Source organism: Merops nubicus, unplaced genomic scaffold (assembly GCF_000691845.1).
Source record: "Merops nubicus isolate BGI_N331 unplaced genomic scaffold, ASM69184v1 scaffold13114, whole genome shotgun sequence".
NCBI classification, from domain to species: Eukaryota; Metazoa; Chordata; class Aves; order Coraciiformes; family Meropidae; genus Merops; species Merops nubicus.
Genome location: NW_008602405.1, coordinates 146128 through 165215, shown reverse-complemented (window position 1 = coordinate 165215; position 19088 = coordinate 146128). Strand labels below are relative to the sequence as shown.

At 43.1% G+C, this 19088-nt stretch overlaps 1 protein-coding gene across 1 annotated transcript in view; it reads right to left on the bottom strand.

Moving 5' to 3' along the window:
- Nucleotides 1-18638, bottom strand: part of NHS (Nance-Horan syndrome (congenital cataracts and dental anomalies)) — a gene marked incomplete at its 5' end in the record, with an annotated part of 30079 nt that extends 11441 nt beyond the window's left edge. The window contains 6 exons of the mRNA XM_008938355.1: nt 1-184; nt 1445-1576; nt 4909-5101; nt 7291-7353; nt 15993-16126; nt 18486-18638. The exon at nt 1-184 is cut by the window's left edge and continues 2786 nt beyond it. Coding sequence (XP_008936603.1) covers nt 1-184; nt 1445-1576; nt 4909-5101; nt 7291-7353; nt 15993-16126; nt 18486-18638 — 859 coding nt within the window. The remainder of the gene's footprint in view (nt 185-1444; nt 1577-4908; nt 5102-7290; nt 7354-15992; nt 16127-18485) is intronic.
- Between the last annotated feature and the right edge of the window lie 450 nt (nt 18639-19088).

Below are 19088 nucleotides of genomic sequence, written 5' to 3'. Positions count from 1 at the left end.
GAGGCCACGGCGCTCTGCCCCCTCTGGGCGCGGATCCGCCGCCGGGAGGGAGCGGCTATCAGGATCTCTTCCGTCTGGCACTCCGAGTCCCGGGTCCCCGACCTCCTGCTGCCGGAGCTGGAGAAGTCTGGGTTTGCGTGCACAATCACATTGCGCTCTCTCGCCACCGGCGACTCGTCTGAATCTAGGACACACGGAAAACCGGGTGAGTGGGAGACAGCTCCGCATCGCCGGGCGCGAGACGACCCGCGAAGCAACCCAAGAAGCATTATCTGCTGCTGTCTTTCTTTTTTAATCTTGCTGAGCATTGGACCCAATTTAAATTTGCTACAAAGAGTATCTAAGGCAGACCTCATGCTGGTGAGGTGGGGAAATTCTCCTAGTCCTGCAACGTGATCTCAGTTCTCCTGTTTCTGCAATGTGATCTCACATGGAGCTGACCTTGCTGTAGTAAATATTACGATAAATATTAAGCCTTCGGTTGTTGTCATTCTATTTCAACTAGTTAAAGACAGCTTTCAGGAGTGGCTGCTGGACAAAACACTCTGTGAGCTTCTAAAAATAATTCTGACTACCTATCTGTTCAGAATTTCCATTATCTGCTTCTTTACTACCAAGAATATTTTCAAGGCAACAGGATCTTTCTTTAATAGGTTCTCTGGTTGCTTATTCCCTATGATAAACAAATTCCTTCTGCTTCCCATCAAGTTTCACAGCAATGGACTGAGATATCAGAGCCATCTTCAGGTGCAGATGAACATTAAGAGATAACAATCCTGTTAGTTTTGGTTTTGTGAATACCGTTTTTACAATGGATTTGCCCTTGACAGAGTTGCTCCTAATCTACCTGGGACAAAAAGCTGAAGCAAGCCACTGAATTTTGGGCAAATATCCTTGGTAATAAAGAACAGAAGGAATCAAGGACGGGTGCAATAAATAAAAGGAATGTTCAGCAAACTTTCCCACAGGGTACCAGCAGCTGTCTCTGAGGTGGATATCCAGCTGCTCATCTAAGCGAGTTATCTGGCTGTTACAACAGTTCATCATCACTTTGCTGAACAACATCTGTCAGTTCTTTACCTTAAGCTCCCCTCACGCAAGAAAAAACTTTCACTTAATCTAGTTACTTTTTATGCACATAACTATGGGTTCATAACAGAAATGAAAAAAAAAAAAAACCAAACTGATTAACATTCACACGATAAGAGCTGAACACGTACATCTATATTACTCGGTAAGACCCCTGGTCTGTCAAGGCCATATGGAGTAATATAGCTTTGCTTACTGTAGTAAATCAAAAAAACCAAAACACATCATTCCCAAACTCCACAAGAATTTACTCTTTTAAGTTTTCTTTTTTTTGGAAGGCTGGCTACCAGCTCATATCCCTGCAATTTAAGTTGGTTAGAAAGCTATCTACGGAAGATTTGTATTTATACTACACCTATTTCTTGTTGCACTCTTCTGGGGATGCCAGAGATGGTTTTCCTCCTCCTCAACTTTCGTCTCCGCTGTAGTACAGATTGTGAATGAACAAGAGAGCAGCGTATACTAGCCTCTCTGTCAAAACCAACTCCTGCAACCCATAAATAGGTCTCATTAGCCTTTAGAAATAGTAAACAAATTTTCATGGCTGGAACACAGTGGAGGTATATGAGCTTGGATTAAGCCTGTGAATAAACATAAGGGAGCCCTTATGTAGCTCTTATGTAAATTATATCACAGTATATCACAGTTTTACATCTAATTCCAGCTCCCCCTCAGCAGCCTGGTCTGCCAAAAATAACAGAAGCCATTAAAATAAAAAAAAAAAAAAAAGGCAAAGAAAAGAAAATCAGGAAGGAAAACAGTTGAGAGCTCTTGGAAACAGGGCACCTTTCTTACAGCTATTTATGCATCTGTCATAGGGACAGAGACAGTAATTTGTCTGCAAAGTGTAATCTGTTCAGCTATAGCCTGACTTATGTTAAGCAACTAAGTGTAAGAAAACAATTTAAGGTTATAACACCATATTGCAGTAGTTGGGCACTTCTTAGGAGACCAATATGCCACAGGGGCTAATATTTCAAAAAGGAAGGAGACAGCTAAAATGGGGCCAAGTTCCCGTGCAAGTTTAGAGAGCATTCTATGTGACAATGAGCATGGCTAAGGGTGACATAAATGGGAAGCTGCTATTTATTTGCATACATCAGTAGGTGTCCTAATTTTTGCAAGTGCTCAGCAAACAGTGGGATGCATGGGAGTCCACTCTGGAAATCGGGTCACGCAGCCAGTCAAGATCCTCAGTTTGGATTTAGAAGCCCAAGTTCATTGGCACATTTACTTATGACCACAGTCATACAGAACAGGTGAGAATTCCTTGTTTTCTTTACGTTTCCAAGGGACTAACACAAGGAAGTGTCTTTCACTTTGTTTTTTATGCTGCATTGTCAAAATAAAGTTTAAAAGGAGGCCCACCAGAAGACCAGTGCCCATCTGTGCCGGCTTTTTGCACAATTGTACGCTCATGCTCTCTAAAGTTGACGTAGGACAGGTCAGAAAAAAATGTGCCAGGTCCATAAAATCACTAACATAAGGATCACTGGTACAGTGGTTTGTAATCTTAAGAAAAATGAACAAATCAAACCAAACAAAAGGGGGAAAAAAAATCCTGAAAAGAAGCTCTACTTCAATAGCGTATAATTATAGGAAGCATAATTATACACAGACATACACATACATATTACAGTACATAACAATGTAAAACGTTAAAAAGTAACTTTCTTGTAAAAGTTCTTCTTGAAATCTACTACAGTGAAATAGAGGCTTCAGACAGATGTCCTGTAACCACCAATGCCCCTGGAATAAGCAGAGGAAGAACTTTCTTTAATATGGAACAAAAGTGCTGTAAACTCCAACACCAGTCATTTGCAAAAAAGTGAACATTTCTTGGGGTTGGGAGAAGCTTTAAAAACAAAAAAAAAAAACAGAGAACCGAAAGCAAACTCTTTGAAACACAAAATTAATCAACATCATTGCTGGTTTTCCAGCAACTGTGAGTTAGCCGAACATGCTCTGTGCGCCAGATGCACGGGGGGGTCATCTCTGAGAGGAAAGTGGAAGAGGGTGTATCCTCCCCGTGATGCATACAAATTATTCCCATTAGTGCTAATGAGAATGATACACATAAACATCCAGAAGATTACATACCATTCTTGATCTGTAAAACTGATCAGTGGAAATTTGGTTCCAATGTATGGCAGGTGGAGTCTAGGCAAAAATGGCTATTACTGGAAAGGTTAACATTGGTCCCACACCTAACGCTCCTCTGAACTGCATTAGGTGACATTAGCCATGTTAGAAAGCCTACGCCAGATAGTGTCCTTTACTGAATCTAAAAAGAGCACAATTTTAACACCAGCTTTACCTCATGGAAACGTGCCACACTACCTATGACTTTCCACAGTGGTTTCTAAAACATGCCACACTACCTATGACTTTCCACAGGGGTTTCTATTGGCTGTGCCCATTCTGTGACCCTGATCAGCTGGCTCCCAACCTCCAGCCCGGCAGATTCTTGCAGGCAGCTCTACTGGCTGGCTGCCTTTACTCCCATGGGGTCCTGCCTGGCCAAAAGCACCATGCTGGTGGCGGGGACACCCACTCCTGGCTGCCACCTCCCCAGGTGGGCAGAGCTGGTAGCACTATGCAGTGTCACCTCTGCTGCCGGGGCAGCATAGAACCAGGACTGCATTGCTGTCACTTGGAGGATTCCTGCAGCTGATGGAGCTGATGGTGGAGCAGATGGGAACTTGTCACCATGACACTGTAGCACAGATGTGCTGCAAGCCCAGAAGCCTAGAGCCCCTCTGTTGGGGGCTGAAAGATGGACTGTGGGCATACAGCCCTCACCAGCACCACAGTGAACCCTGCAGCCTGTCTTGTGGGGAGGTTGGGCACCCCTGATAGACATGGGAGAGAACAATGGGATGTGAGGGGATGTGACCTCCGCACAACTCCCTAGTTAACTGGGAAAATAGAATTAAATACAAATATTTTCTCTGGGGAATGAAGACTAACTGAAAGTTCTCTGCCTTTTTCCTGATTGTATATATTCAACTCTATAACAATGGAAGTCAGCCCATTTTATGCTCTTACATTAATCAAAACTTGGTGTGAAATATTACTGAGGAAAACTCAGATCAACTTTATGTTTACCATAGCCCTCTGGAAGGAGAGAAAGAGAAAAAGAGAAAGAGAAAAACAGACGGATTTTTGATTTTAGAAATAAGTAATCTACCACATTTAATAAGTAATATACCTGCTGCTTCTATAAATAAATTCTCCTTCAAATAAATCTAGTCAAATGCATCCAAATATTATAGAAATAAAAGAAAATGCCATTACTATACCTTCAGCATAGCTGCATGTAAAGAGATCTCAGAGCGATGGTTTGCATGCTACACAGTCATGACTCACATGTAAAAAGCACTGCAAATAGAAGCCTACATTCTCTAGTTTTTCTTCTCCTGCTACACATGATAATCATATGATTAATTTTGGTGGCTTTCTGCATTATTTCAGTCAGCTATGTTCAGAAAGTTATTGGAGGTTTTTGTAAATACAGACTATAAGTTATATACACAACAAAAGTACATTGTTTATACAGAGAACCAGCGGTCTGTTACACTGTATAACAAAACTCTGAAAATATGGGCCAAATTAATCCTAGATGCGGCTTCATTGACTCCAGTGATCATGCATGAGGGATGAATTTAGCCCACTGTCTTCCAGAAACTAAATCCTCAGGCTAGGGTCTTTGCCCCCAGACTGCGCAATCCCGTGACTTCAAATAAATTAAACAAAGTAAGTACTTGACCTCCCTTGAACCATGCAATAAAAACAAAAAGAAATAGAAGAGATTTGTACCAGTGACATTGATGGGGATAATGCAAGAAGAAATCACTTGGGCATCTTGTTTCATTTTCTCCTCTGGAGTTGGGAGAGGTAGTGCTTTACTCCAATTGGTTTGTTTATCCAGTGTAGAAGGGATATTATGTATTGGATTTTTCGGCCTCTGCCCTAACATGACATCTGTATCTTCGTCCTCTGGTGGATGGGACTGCAAATGAATACATTCAAAATCAGTGTCTCCCACTCAGACACACGAGACTAATTTTGAAACAAAGCAGACACAGATCAGAAATCAATTACAGGGATGCAAGGAGGAATCATTCTACCTAAGTAACACAGTGCAAGCTATTCTCCAATGGAAAAATAACATCCTGCTAATAGGAGAAGAATCCCTCAACATACTGGAATTCAGCGTGTTTACGGTGACATTTACAGGACATCTCCTCTGTCAGAAGGGCCACATCCTGCCTTTGTGGGTAGCCACTGCAAGCATGCCCTCCATTACCACCAGCATCAGACACATGGGCCCTCATTTGCATCCGCACCCTTTCAAACACCTGAGTCTGCTGATGACTTGTGAGGACGGGCCCCGTGTAACCATTCATTGGAGGACAAGCATCAGAAGCCCCATAATTTTAAAGAAGACCCCTCTGTACATCAGAAAACCATCTGCATTTCATTTTTACAAACACAGACCAGGAGCAGACCGAAGTTACAGACACCCAGCAGCTATACGATAGGAAGAGGCAGGTGTTAACAGTGCTGGGGCAGGGGCACAGTGGCCAAAGAGAAGAGTAACCATCACCAGAAGAAATTCAAAGGGTTACTTAGAAACCATGCACATTTTTGCAGCATGCTACAAAAAGCACTAGATCCAGAAAATAGAGAAAAAGAATGTAAACTGTATGGAAGAAACACAGATGGTTTTTTTTTCTTTTGGAAGAAATAACAAGTCCCCCAACAACATTCTGACTTGCAAAGCTGTTATAATTTCATCTAGTAAAAGAGAAATAAGTGTGTTTTCATGTGGTGCTGGCTACCAACTCAGGTTTGAGGATCCCTTTGTCCCCAAAAAAACTTTCTATTTTTTTGGAAGGTACAGAGGGGAAAAACACTTACCTTTTTCTGCCTAATTTCCCTCTCTTTTTCCATTAATACATTCTTCTATAAGCTGAGGCAACTCTCGACCAGCCCAGGACGTCCGTCTGCCTCTCGGTTTTTAAAAATGAAGCGCAATCCCTTTCAGGCCAGCTTTCTCTTCAGTCCTGAATTCCCAGCTGCTTAACTACCAGCCTTCCCCCTCATGCCTCCTGTTTACACTTCATTTGCCAGTTTTAGTTTCGGTAGCAAACACGGTGAAGATAAAATATTGCTCTCAGGCTCCTTGGCAGAATGTGGAGCAGGCGGGTGTTGAACACCGCAGGATCACGCCCGGGCTGCCATTGTACTTCTGCCATTCCTCCGCCCAGGCTCCTCACAAATCCCAGAGGAATTAACCGTCTCAGGCTTGCCAAACAGCATTCACGCCCCAGCCCCAAAAGTATTTAAGCTCTTAACTCGGCAGCTACTATTTAAACTGTTGGAGGGCACGCACTTACCTCGCCAGCATCACCTCCTGCAGCACCCCAGACCCAAGACAATGCACGTTTCCTCCTCCTCCCACCCACAGAAAAACCCCTTTTCCCACGTAGGATTTCAGTCAAACATTGCAGCCTTCTTTCTGCCTGCAGCTTTTGTGCCGATCCCCGGCAGATGTGAATAGCTCATATAAACTTCAAGCACAAAAGACTTTGTTTCCTAGGTAACTCCCCCCCTAAAAGTTTGATGCATGCATGCAAAAAAAACCCAACCCTTGCGCACACACAGACACACGCACACAGAGGCTGCATTTGTTGCTGATTCCTCCCCTGGATGACAATGAAGCGCTGGACAAAGTGAGCAAAGTGACCCTGGCTACCAGAGCTCCTCCTCTCCAAACAGTGTCATCACCAAATGGCCAGAAAATAAATACCTGCTGTTGTGCTGGCATTACCCGAACAATCTCTTACCGTTTAGGAAAAAAAGAAGAAAAGGGGCAGCTTGGCGAAAACATTGCAAGAGAATGAAATGCAATTTCTAGTGCTATCGAGTCTGTCCTGCTTCAGGCCTTTTAAAGGAGGTGATAGGAGGAGGCGGTGGCCTCATGGCCATGAGCTCCTGAAACCCATCCGAGGTGAAGAATGATAGAGAGGGAAAAAAAAAAGGCATTATTGTGTCTTACTGACATGAGAAAAACAGAAAAGGCTTCTTTTAGTGCAGTAAAGTTAGCAAGTGAAAAGCAAGCAAAAAGAAGGGTTAGGATCTGGACAGAAGAGTGACACAGGGCTGTTAGTTGAGGATTGCTTGTTTTTCCAGTACCTTTCTACTCCAGGGGGTCATGTGGCAACACTCAATTGGGGAGGGCGAACGGGTGCTGTTAAACTATAAACGTGAAATGCGGAAAAAAAAAAAAAAAAAAAATTAAAAACATAGATAAAACGTTTCCTGTAAAAGCACATAATTTTTGTCTGGATAAATAAGCATCAAGAGGCAAAACAAGCTAAGATTTCCACCCTGTTTCCTACTGACGGGTTTGTTTCCCAGAACAGACTACTTCTCTCCAAAATGCAGCTCAAGCAACCGTGGCCACAGAGTGGTTTGGACCCTTGTGAAGTCTGTGCCGATTTTGCTTACTCAGATCAGACAAAACTGCAGCAAAATTGGTTAAAACTCCTTGTACAGACATGCTTAAATTGTCTCAAGAATGTCTTGTATTGATTTGGTAACTCAAACTGTGTACTGCCTGGAGCTGAAGCATTGCAAGGTACATATCCAATTACATTATAAATGATCTATTTCATAAGGGAAACTTATAGCATGAGGTATTTAAGCAATGAATATAAATAATTCTGGTCCTGAGGGTGGCTTATCAAATACATTGATTGATGAGTTTTCTGATGTTATCATTACATCTATAACATTGTGATTATTGTATCAGAGTGACAACGGCCAGTTGGCTTTTTGTCACCTTTTATAATGCTTGAAAGGACAAATGACAATGCCCACAGTGTCCTAGGTCTTGCTAAATCCCTGCACCTCCAAACTCCTCATCTGGCAGAAACTCCGGTTTGTTCGCTGCAATGCCCTGCTTTCAAAATAAACAAGTGAAGGATGACTTCTTTTGAAATCGGAAATTAAATTAAAAAGGAAATAAAGAAAACAGGTCTGTTGATCAGACTCGAAAGCTCGAGCACATGTTTCTTGATGGGCGTTATTATCTCCCTCTGCATTAGTTAGCAGACCTAACAAATAATCCTATGAACATTTTTCCTCCCAATCATTACCAACACTGCCATGACAGATGAACCACAAACCTCAGTTTGAAAGACTTTACATTATATGGTCTCCTCTCAAACAAACAAAAAAACCTGTGGTGAGTTTCAATAAGCCTAATTCACCATCTTTTTCTACTTTCTTCCTAGATACGCAACATCTCCCGCTTTGCCTTGGTCCCATGTGCAGGAACAAAACCCCATGAAGGCTCCACATTAACATTTTCCAGCCGGTAAGTTTCTACACAGGTCAGTGCAAAACCAGTTCTCCCAAGCTTGGAAAAGTTCTTATCCCATGAGAAAAACCTCTGTTCATGCAACAAAGGCTGTGGAAATACATCAACCAGTTCAGTCTACTCTTCAGATACCCAAGGATTTCACCCGTGGTCCTCTGGCTGAGTCTCCAGGCACCTGCTTTGAGCAGACTGGTTGCAGTTAGTGGGATTTGAACTCAAATTCAACTTCATCGTGGAAGGTGTTGGAGGATCTCTGGGGAGAGTTGAGACAGAGGGAGACAAATGCTGCTGAAGTGACAAGAGTTCAGGATATGAAAATCTTTGCAATATACCATAAAGGCCTATGGTGGTCCTAGTCAGGACACAAAGAGAATAGGACAGGAGTGACCTCCTGCCCTGAGCTCCAAGCACAGCTATGTGCACAAGCCACTCAGGGGCAAACCAGGAGAAAGACACTCAGGAGAATCAGTAGGACCTCAGCTTTGGCCTCAAGTAAGGTCTGGCTACCCATCTGTCTGTCCTGTCAGTGCAGAGCTTTCCTATCCCCCATGTGCTGCTCTGCCTAACATCTCCAAGAAAAGCCTGTTCGATTATGTGTACCCACAGCCACCACTTGATGTGCTGAAGTCTCAGGTCCCTGTTCAAGTACAGCAGTACGAACGTCCTAGGTGTCCTTGCCATGAAGGTGAAGGACAAAAATGGAGGTGACAGGCAAAATTTCAGCTCCTACTGTGACAGCAGTGCTCCTGTGAAAGCCAGTGCCACGGCTACCTTGCCAAGGGATCCCGAGGTCACCCACTGCCTGTTCCCAGGCGGTGCCCGCTGCCAGGCAGCCGAGGCACCCTGGGGTACAGCAGCAGGCACAGCATTTCGATACCTGCACACCGGGGCAGAGACAGCTGCTGCCCTTCACATGTTCTCATTCACTCAGAAGATGAGGATATTTCTAAATGTCCCGAATAAATATGTAATTAAACAAGAAATTATTATTATATACCCAAAGCTGTTCTGGTCTGATGGGCAAATCTGCTGTTAGGCAGATTTCAAAGTGAGTTTCTTTTGTGTGAGCGTGCTTGGCAAACAGCAACGGTGATAATCGATCTGTTAAATACAAAGCCAGAATACTCTAAATAGACATTTTTCTTTAATGGGCTAAGATTGCTTTGCAGCCAAACAGGTGCACGATTGTTTGAATGGGGACTTATTCTGCAGTCACTGAAAAATGTGTGTATCTTTATTTTCTGAGCAATCCCATCAACTTCAGTTGCAGAAGTGCCATTGTGCTTGTGAAACTGCTTTGCTGTAAAAATCTTGGTCGCACGTGTATGTGATCTGATTTCTCAGTGCTCCATATCTCTTTGATGTGGAAGTCTTTGGTTTCTGTGCACTACAGCAAAAAAAGTCAGATGTCCAAGTCAGAACTAGTCAATACAGCTTCCCCTGTAAAGAAAGAGAAAGCAGCAATGCTGCAGGGCAGTTCAGCTCACCTTCCTTCAGCATCTAACTTGGGGTGAGATGAAGCAACCCTGGATGCACTCCTCACTGATTTTAAGAAGAGTCTACAGTTACTTGCAGGTACCTCAGTCAAGACACACAATTCACCCTTCTAGTGAATGAAAACCTTAAACTCCATCAGTGCAGTGACAAAGAAACAATTTAGCAGTCAACAAACTAGCCAGCCTGGCAGTTTCTGGGCCTGCCCCATTTATTGTCCCAGAGTTGGGAAGAGGAAATGAATGGGCCGATAACAGGACAAAAATGCCACTTCAGCTGCTCTTCTGTTTTCCATCCCCCAAAGCTTTAAGATCCCACTGTTGTTCAGGATCTCCAAGAATACTAGAGCTTGAAGCATCATCTGCACTGAATCATGTAGCTAGCCTGCCTTACCTATAGCGATGGCACTGCAGGAGATAAGGGGATTCCAAAGTGAATGCACAGGGCGTACTGAACACAGTCAATGGTGAGGAGAAAAACATAAACCCAAGAACTTTCCAACTAAAAAACCCAACTAATTTTCCGTGAGGTATTTCAAGATGTCTTCAGAATGGTAAAGCCTCATCAAGAGCATTTATCCCCAAAATGTTTGCCAAATTTAGGCATGACTGAGTTGACTCCTTCACCCTCAGCTGTGTTTGACCACATAGGCAAGGTGTTACCCCATAGGAAATCTTGGTGGCCAAGTCACAACTCCTAGCAGCTCAGGGCCAGTGCTGGCAGTGCCAACACAGCCTTGGCAAGGGCAGGAGGTGGCTAGCAGCACAACACTATTCTCCAGAGGATTATTTTTGACACTTGCTGCCTAAAAGTTGCAGCTAACAAAAAGCATAAAGACTCAGTATTACTTCTGACTTCAGGTTTATATAGCACCAGGTAGGGGAAATTTCCTTCTCAGGATGACCTTATGCATAAAGTGGGTGATATTCACCCAATCACAGCATCAGCATACAGCTTCAGCATCTGCAAGCTTAATATATAGTCCATTTCCAGCAGCAAAGAGAACAAACAGGCCGGATGCTTTCACCCTACGTAAACACAGAAATAATATGTACTTATTAACAGTACATCCTGACTTCTCCTTTGAAAGCAACCATCCACGTACTGGAATGGTAACGTGTAGAATAAGTGTGAACTACTGTTTAATTCCACAGTCACATGAGCTGAGTGCTGACTCCTGTGACACTGAGCAAAACCTCCCTGTATCACTTTCTTCACCTGTAAAACGGAAAGCCTGCTGCTTCATTAACTCACAGGAGTTAAGGAAAATGGTATTGATTTACATGTTGGAAAAATTAAAAAGTAGAAGAAATACTAATAAATGGTTAGCAGCTTTCCAGTGTTTTCAGAGCACAGTTGACTAATTAATCAGAAATTAACATTTGTACCTATACAGCAGCTTTCTTACGCAGTCAACTGATGCTGAAGAGAAAATAATGGAATATTTCTGACCATGCTGTTTCTACTGGAAAACACAATCCTGCTCACCTGCCTGCTCCCAACATTTTTATTTCCATATGTTTCATTCTCTTCAAGTTTTTTGTTTTATCTGCTTGTGGGTGTTTTCTTTTCTTTTGGAGCATCACAAATGTGATCTGCTATAGTACTGACAATCCCTTAATGATTAATGTACTGCTTCACTGTTTTGACAAGGTAAAGACAAAAATAAGATGTGTTTTCTGACAGAAGTCATACCACACATGCCATTCTAGCAGATGAAGGTACAAAATAATCATCCCACGATACAGGGTAGTAGATACTAGGCTCACTGCACAAACAGTGCTATACAAGTTTCTGACAAATAATGCCGCGTAGGTTTTATTTCTAATAGCTACAGGCAGGATTTGCACACAGAAGCACACAGCTCAACGTGTGCCTGGCCCTTACCTCAGTGATTTTTCACTGAGGCTTTGTATGGCTTCAGCACAAAACTGTGTGAAAGTTAGTACATTCAGCTGTGCTTCCCTTTGCTGTACAAAGCGTCCTAAAGCAGACCATACAGAATGTTTTTGAAATGACAGGGAGATGGAATAAAATCAGCTGATGCATTTTTTTTTCTCTTCACGTTTGCTCTAGCTGATCTCAGGGAGAGGCAAAGCCTGGCTGGAAAACAACCTCCTGCTTCTTGTCCCTTAGATTTCTGCTCAGATTATAATTATGAACAAACTGACACTGAACTTTTGTGCAATCGTGAGTGTGGATTTCCAAATATTGAGTTCCTTGCTCCAACTCCCTTGTTTCAGTAGAAGAGTTATGCCATGAGAGGTTTGAGAAAGTGTGGTCCCATGACATTCTGAACTTGAACACTGGGATTCTGGAGCCTAGCCAGATAGACTTTGGGAAAACAGAGAAAGAAAAAATGCAAGGAACATGAAAGACAAGGCTGAAATACAGTTGGAATGACACAGCACCTTCACACTCACTGACTGGCCTTAGCAGTGCTATGGGCAGAGTTGTCATGGGAACATGGGTAGGGAATATTTTCTTCATTTTAGCAATTTCTTAACCTCCTCATACTCTCCTCAGATGATTTTTGTTCTGTTTTGGTTTAGTTTATTTTCTTCATTGGCAAAAATGCCTGAATGAATGGTACTTATAAATGTGTTTGATTGTACAGTTCTATATAGAAAGAGACTAAGTAAGCTAGAGTTTTTCAGCTTTAAAAATTAATGACTGGGATGGATACGAAAGTTAAATCATGCCTGCAAAATTGTATGGGATATGGAGAAAGAGAACGAGGAAGTAGTGTTTACTCTTTCTCACAATCTAAGAACTAGAAGGGATGTGATCAAACTATGAGGCATCAAGTTTGAAGCAAAAGTTTTCATATAGGTTGTTAAAGTCATTGTCACAGCATGCTGTTGAGGCCAAAGGGCTAAATTTACTCAAAAAATGGATTAAATAAGTCTTAAAAACAATACAGACAGGCTCCTTGGTGGCTATTACTCTGTGTTTGATCATTGGCTTGGAAGCTCTATAACCAATTTCTGTATGAAACTGGAAGGATAAATCATGGGACAATAGAGGGCATAAACCATACCCTGTTCTTATACTCTTTCCTGAAGGAACCCCTTCTGGCTTCTGGGCCAAGTGCAGCTTTCATCAGACATGTCAGAACAGTTGCTGTAGCAGGAGTAGACTATAAAGCTAACTCAAAACTTGTCTTGCTTTGGACACAAAAGATCCTATGTCATTTTTAGTTCTCTACTTCTTCTCCATGGCAAAATGATCTTGTGATAGAACAGTCCAAAATGTCCCTCCAGGCCCATTTACACTGGCATGAGTTGCTTTGGACTTGATTTCATTTGATCTTTCTTGGAATTTGTGGGACTGTGGCATCTTCTCTGTAAAGATAGTCATGTTTGAAAGTGAATCTTCCTCTGCTGTGGTTGATTTTCTCCAGCTTTACTATAAAATACACAAGAACTTTGGAAAAGCTCATAGCCACCTAACTGGTAGCAATAAAAACAGAAGCCAAAGCGTACAAGTGTGGAAGCCTTGGCTTGTCTCAAACATAGATGACCTGTTTATCAGTAGCTTTTAGTAATGATAATTCTCACAGGTCTCGCAACAGTAATTTGAACATTTCTCAAAAATCAAGGCACTTATTTCAGCACCTTCATGCATGCATTTAACTTAGATGGTCAGTTTGTAAAGGTCAGATCCTGTAACTCTAAAAAGTTTCCCAGCTTCTCATTGATCACTTTCCTAATTTAAAAGAACTAATCCCTCTCTAAGTCATAAGAAACAGAGAAAGGGGCTTTTACTCTTGTTCAGTATTGCTTTCACCAGCACCTTTCCAATGCATCAGAAAAAGCAGAATACACAATAGACTGCTATGCCATGAATAAAAATTCCTGTGGGATTTAACATCTTTAGTTTATTGATGAATAGATGATACAATTGACTGGAATCAGGTATCAAACATTACCAACACCCCCTGAAGCAGACACGTGTTTGCAGATGCCAAAAAGCTTATGCCCAAAAGGGCAAGCTAGACAACAGCAGCACTCTCAGCTTTCTCTTGTAACGATATCATTAAGTCCTGACGGCTGGCACAGTATCAATTAGTTATTCATTGTTGTAGTGTCTTGTAAAAATCTCTGATTAACCTTCCACCAGACAGAGCATTCATGTGCAGCTTCATCTTGCCTTGTTCCCTCTTTTTACAGCTGCCCCCTGAACAAGGAGTTCTCTCAGAAATGGGTCAAGACCCTTTGAAGTATTCTGTCTGGCCTTGGAGGATTTGCAATTACCAAAGCAGAAGGCTGCCAGATGCCTTGAAATCGATCGGACCACATCCTCCAAGCAGCCCTTGTTTGCTCCTCCTCAGGGGAACACTAAACCTGGTCAGCTTCCAAAAAAAGGCCAAATATGGGTGGGCACAAAGCTTAATATTTTCCCTCTTGAAAAGAAAAAGGTGTACTTGCTGATAAATCCAAGACATCTGCATTCAGCCTGACTTAATTCTGCCAACTAATACAGGACTCAGGGGGTTGCTTACTATTATTATTTTGTGTTCAGCAGATGGAAGTAATGTCTAAAATGCACTGGTTGTTTTCCAAACACAGCAAAGGTTCAGGCCTTTTGCCACTGAGTATGCAGTTTCAAAAGATAGCCTCACTTGCCATCTGATACTAACTAAGAGAGTTACTTTATGTTCAACATACTGTCTAAACTACTATCTGTAACTAGTTCTGATCCATAATGTGGGGTCGCCTCTCCTTTACCTTTCAATGACCACACAACAGCACTAACTTTGACGATGAGTTATAAAGAAGAAACAGGTAAGCCTGTTTCTCCTTTCTGTCTTTCAGCTCTTCTCTATACTTAACATCATGATATCTTCTTTCAGTTGAATCACAAGGCCTGCAAATTTAACCAGTTTTAAGCCTGCAGTGATGGTGATTCTTTCCTTGGAATTATCCAGATAAGCAGCCAAAAGCTGCACAGAAAAGCAACAAATATATAATGTATTCATGGGTGTAGCATCTCTGTAGATGCCAACATCCCTGTCCCTGCAGATGGAGGACAGATCTATTCCTACATTAAGGGTTGGCATTAGACACATGCATCACCTAAAAGCAAAATCCAGGTCTGACCTGTGGAGTTTAATCTGGTTTGAGGAATGCAATGGCTCTTCGCAAAGGGCAGAATGTAGCTACTATGGCACTTTCATGGGTCAAACACCCAGAGCCACAGAGGCACACAAGCCCTGCTGAAACCAGTGGGAATTACAGACCCAATCAGAGTTAAACTTGTGGGTCTGGTGCATTTCCTTTAATGATGATAAATACCATATTGTCAACACTAACTTGATTTCAAATCAGTGCAGCAGTGGCAATTCAGAACAGAGGTATAGGACCTGATCTTCAGCCAGAGTTCCTGATTGGCTGGCTGCAAGGACATACGTGAGACATGAAGCACCTGAAAGAACTGCAGGGAGGTGGACACTACAGAACAGGACCATTGCCCATATATGTGGAAACTGTCACGCCTTGTAGGTGGAACTCAGTGCTGCTGAGTGTATCTGCACATACGTGAGCCTCAAGCCAGTGCTCCAAGACCTTGAATTCTTAGCTTCCAGCAATGCTAATGCCAGAGCTGAAATCACAGAAGGGAAAAAGCTGAAATTACTTTCTGAAATTACAGGAGGGTCCTGGAAGTGCTGCCTAAAGCAGGAGTGGAGAATGTGAAGTACTGTAGAGGAGTGTGTGAATGACTACGTATGTGTGCTGACCATGAGTGAAAAAGAAGAGGTTTCTCATTGGAAACATCCACCCTGGAGCTGGCTGCTGGAAGTTGTGCCCTGAGTTACGCTGCTGACAGTCTTTAAAGTCACCTGTGTTGTACCTGCACAGGCTTGGGAGATGATTGGTTGGACTAGATCATCTTAAAGGTCTTTTCCAAACTAAACAATTCTGTGATCCTATGATTCTGTGATGACTTGTGAAGCACTGTCAGATCCCACAATGCTAACTATGTCTTTCTGTGTGATAGTAAGTAGTGAAAGACTTACTGGTAGCAAGTGCCGGTCCTTTATCCCTTGCCTCTTTTGATTGCAGATGGCAGGGAAGGGAGGGAAGGGGGGAGCCACCACAGCGATAGGGCCTTGGACTTTCTGCTCTCTGTTATCACCTCGGCTTCGATGTTCTGTTTTGGAGGAGAAAGAAGACATGAGTCTTTCAGAGTGTTAAAAAGATATAAATACCTCTACTAGCAGCACAACAGCGACGTGAACAGGACATGGACTCCAAAGACAAAGGTCTTCCTCTTCCCCACCCCTTGCTACTTATGATACCTGTTGGAGCTGAAAGGGAGAAGCACTTACTAGACAACCAAGCCCCTTGAAGAGTAATGCTCATACAACACACCCCAGCATGTGCACCAAAGCTGAATTCTCCCTGAATGGGATTTACACCTTTTATGCCAAGTGTAAAAGGAGCTACTTTCTAGGTGCTTGGGACCCAAGGTTTGATTCCCAATGGGAACCTGCAGCTCTTGTAGCCTTGAAACCGAGATGCAGTAATGCTTGCACTCCACCCATACAAAATACACCCTTCTGAGGGGAAAAAGTGAAACACAGCCCCAGGGAGGATCTCCTTCCCTGGCTGCATGGCAGAGCCAGGTCCTGAGCATTGGCTTGACATCATGAAAGTTGTTACAGCGGCAGCTCTGTGATCTGGCATGGATGAGATCACCTGGGGAAAGTCAAGATCTCTCCACCACAGGCCCAGAGAAGTCTCCCTTCAGCATGGGCTCACAATATACAGTCCACTTACAGCATCAATCCCAAGTCTCTGAAATATTCCAAGTGAATGGGAGAATGACTGTGGATTTCCCATCTCTAATTTTAGGTGCCAGTCGGACAATTACTGTTTGAATGGAGTGCTGCTGGAAGGGGATGCTGGTTTCACCCAATGCACCCAACAACATTTGCTGCTATCATAGCTGTTTTCTGATCTAATGTTTAGTTTTAATTACTCCTGGTTAATAGATAAAGAGATAATTAAATTTGATAGAAATAGGTAAGACACAATAATCATGTTTTGGGTAAATTTCTGATTATAATTTCATTCCAATATATGTAGTCATTTGGAAAAATAAAATAAAGCAGCACATGCCAAGCTGCCTGCTGAGCCTGAACAGCTGCCACTAAATGCAGAGGATGGGAAGCTGCTAAAACAGAGATCTATAACTTGAAAATGAGGAGGCATTTTCTGGCAGCTGCCTTCCCGTGCTGCTGTCAGGATGTCTCCTGCCCACAAGATGGCAGGCAGAGATCAGCCTGGTCCTAGGACAACTGCAGAGCAGAGCTGCTAGGAGCAGAAAAGCCAATTTCTGCTCTACTCCAGCACTACTGTGATTGCGATTCGGCTGTATTGCTCTTTACAGTGCTATGAAGACATACTGCACCCACAATGTTCCTGAGCAAGAAATCTGCAGAAAGGTTCAAATGCTTGAATTAACTGGAACATTTTACCCAGCTCTGCAGATCTGAGTGATCGATTATTATTATAATCTAATAAGAATAATAAATTAACAGGGTAATGATAGCTGTTGGTGCAAAACTCTTCCAACACAAGAAGCTATTGCTGAACGTTTTGAGGGTGACCTGCATGGATATTCTCTATGGCACAGAAGACAGGCTCATTTGCCTACTTTTACATGCTTCCTGGTAAGAATTTTCTGTTGGTTCGGTTCCTGGTGAAAAGTGGCCTTTCCCCATCTTCTGCCTTCCCTGTAGTGTACTGTTGTAGGACCCTCCAGACATTTGCACCTAGTAAATTCCCTTTATGGCAGGAGCCTGGTTGTGACCTTGATCGCTCCCGCTTCCTCCTTGGGCTGCATGATTTGCATGTTTTGAGGCTACAGGCCTCTAGTTTGTTAGACAATGTCAGAAGATGTTCCCTGGCCTGGGAAGGGGACGCGTGCCTGACCCTTCCAAACTGTCTGCGCTATCACCTGGCTTTCAGCTGTCACCCCGGAAGGATGTGGGTTTCCTCAAGTACCAGGCTTCAAAATCCCATGCAGATAGCTCAGTTTCTGTGGAGACTCTGTAATACCACTGGGCTCTAGTTTCAGCCCTTTGGGAGTTAACTCTTATCTGTCCTGGAGCTGAGGCATTGTTTAACATCTGTTTGGTGGAAGAAGACAAAGATGGCCTTGCTGACACACTCAGTGCCTCCATCTTTTAGGGATCAGTGCATAGATTTGCTCACACAGTTCAGACTCATCCACTTTAATAGAAAAACAATTAAACAAAGCATGTAAATAGTAAAGTAAAAAGTCTTTTTCAGCTCTGCTCTAGTAATCATAAACAAGCCAAAGAGGACACAATCCTTTTCTACTCCTAGAATTGCATCTTCAGCTTTGCTTCTTGGCCTGAGCACCTGAGTCTCAGCAGAGACACCCCTATGCCTGTGCCTGAGCACCCTGATGCTGCCTGGAGGGCACAGTGGAGAGGTGTCACAGGCGTGGAGCCAGAGCTGGAGCGTGTGTGAGAACCTACCTCTGCGTAAGGCTCGCAGGTGCTGCTTGGCGTGGTGGTGCAACTCCTCCACACAAGGCGGTCTGGTGGAAGGGAGGAAGATGTTTCTTTGCTGGTGCCAAGGTGCTTGGTAATAGACACTCAGTTTGCTCTCTGCATCCAGGTTGGAGACAGCTGTAGGATAAAACCAGAGCGCAAGGTAAGACTGTCAGCCTCTCTTACATCAACCTAGCTGAAAAGCAAAGACTCTCACTTGGAACAGCAGTGCCAAGAACAAGCACTGGGGATGTCACAGCACCTCTCCTCCCACCAAATAACAGCAACCATTATCTTCTCCATGCTTCCATGCCACATTATACCACCTAGCATTTAGACAATGACCTTTTGCAAGATCACAAATGGCTCTATGGAGGCAAGTAGGTGCAACGATGCTATACCGGTGTTGAATATATGCACTAAAGGGATAACCATTTTGTAGACAGCACAGCAAAAACACAAGGAAGTTCAGCAACCTTTCCACAGTGACATTTTAAGCAGGGGTAGAGGGAGGAATGAGTTTCCCATTTACCCATTCTCCTGCCAGTGTGCTCTTTTACTACCTCATGTTACGCACGGCTGGTTTCT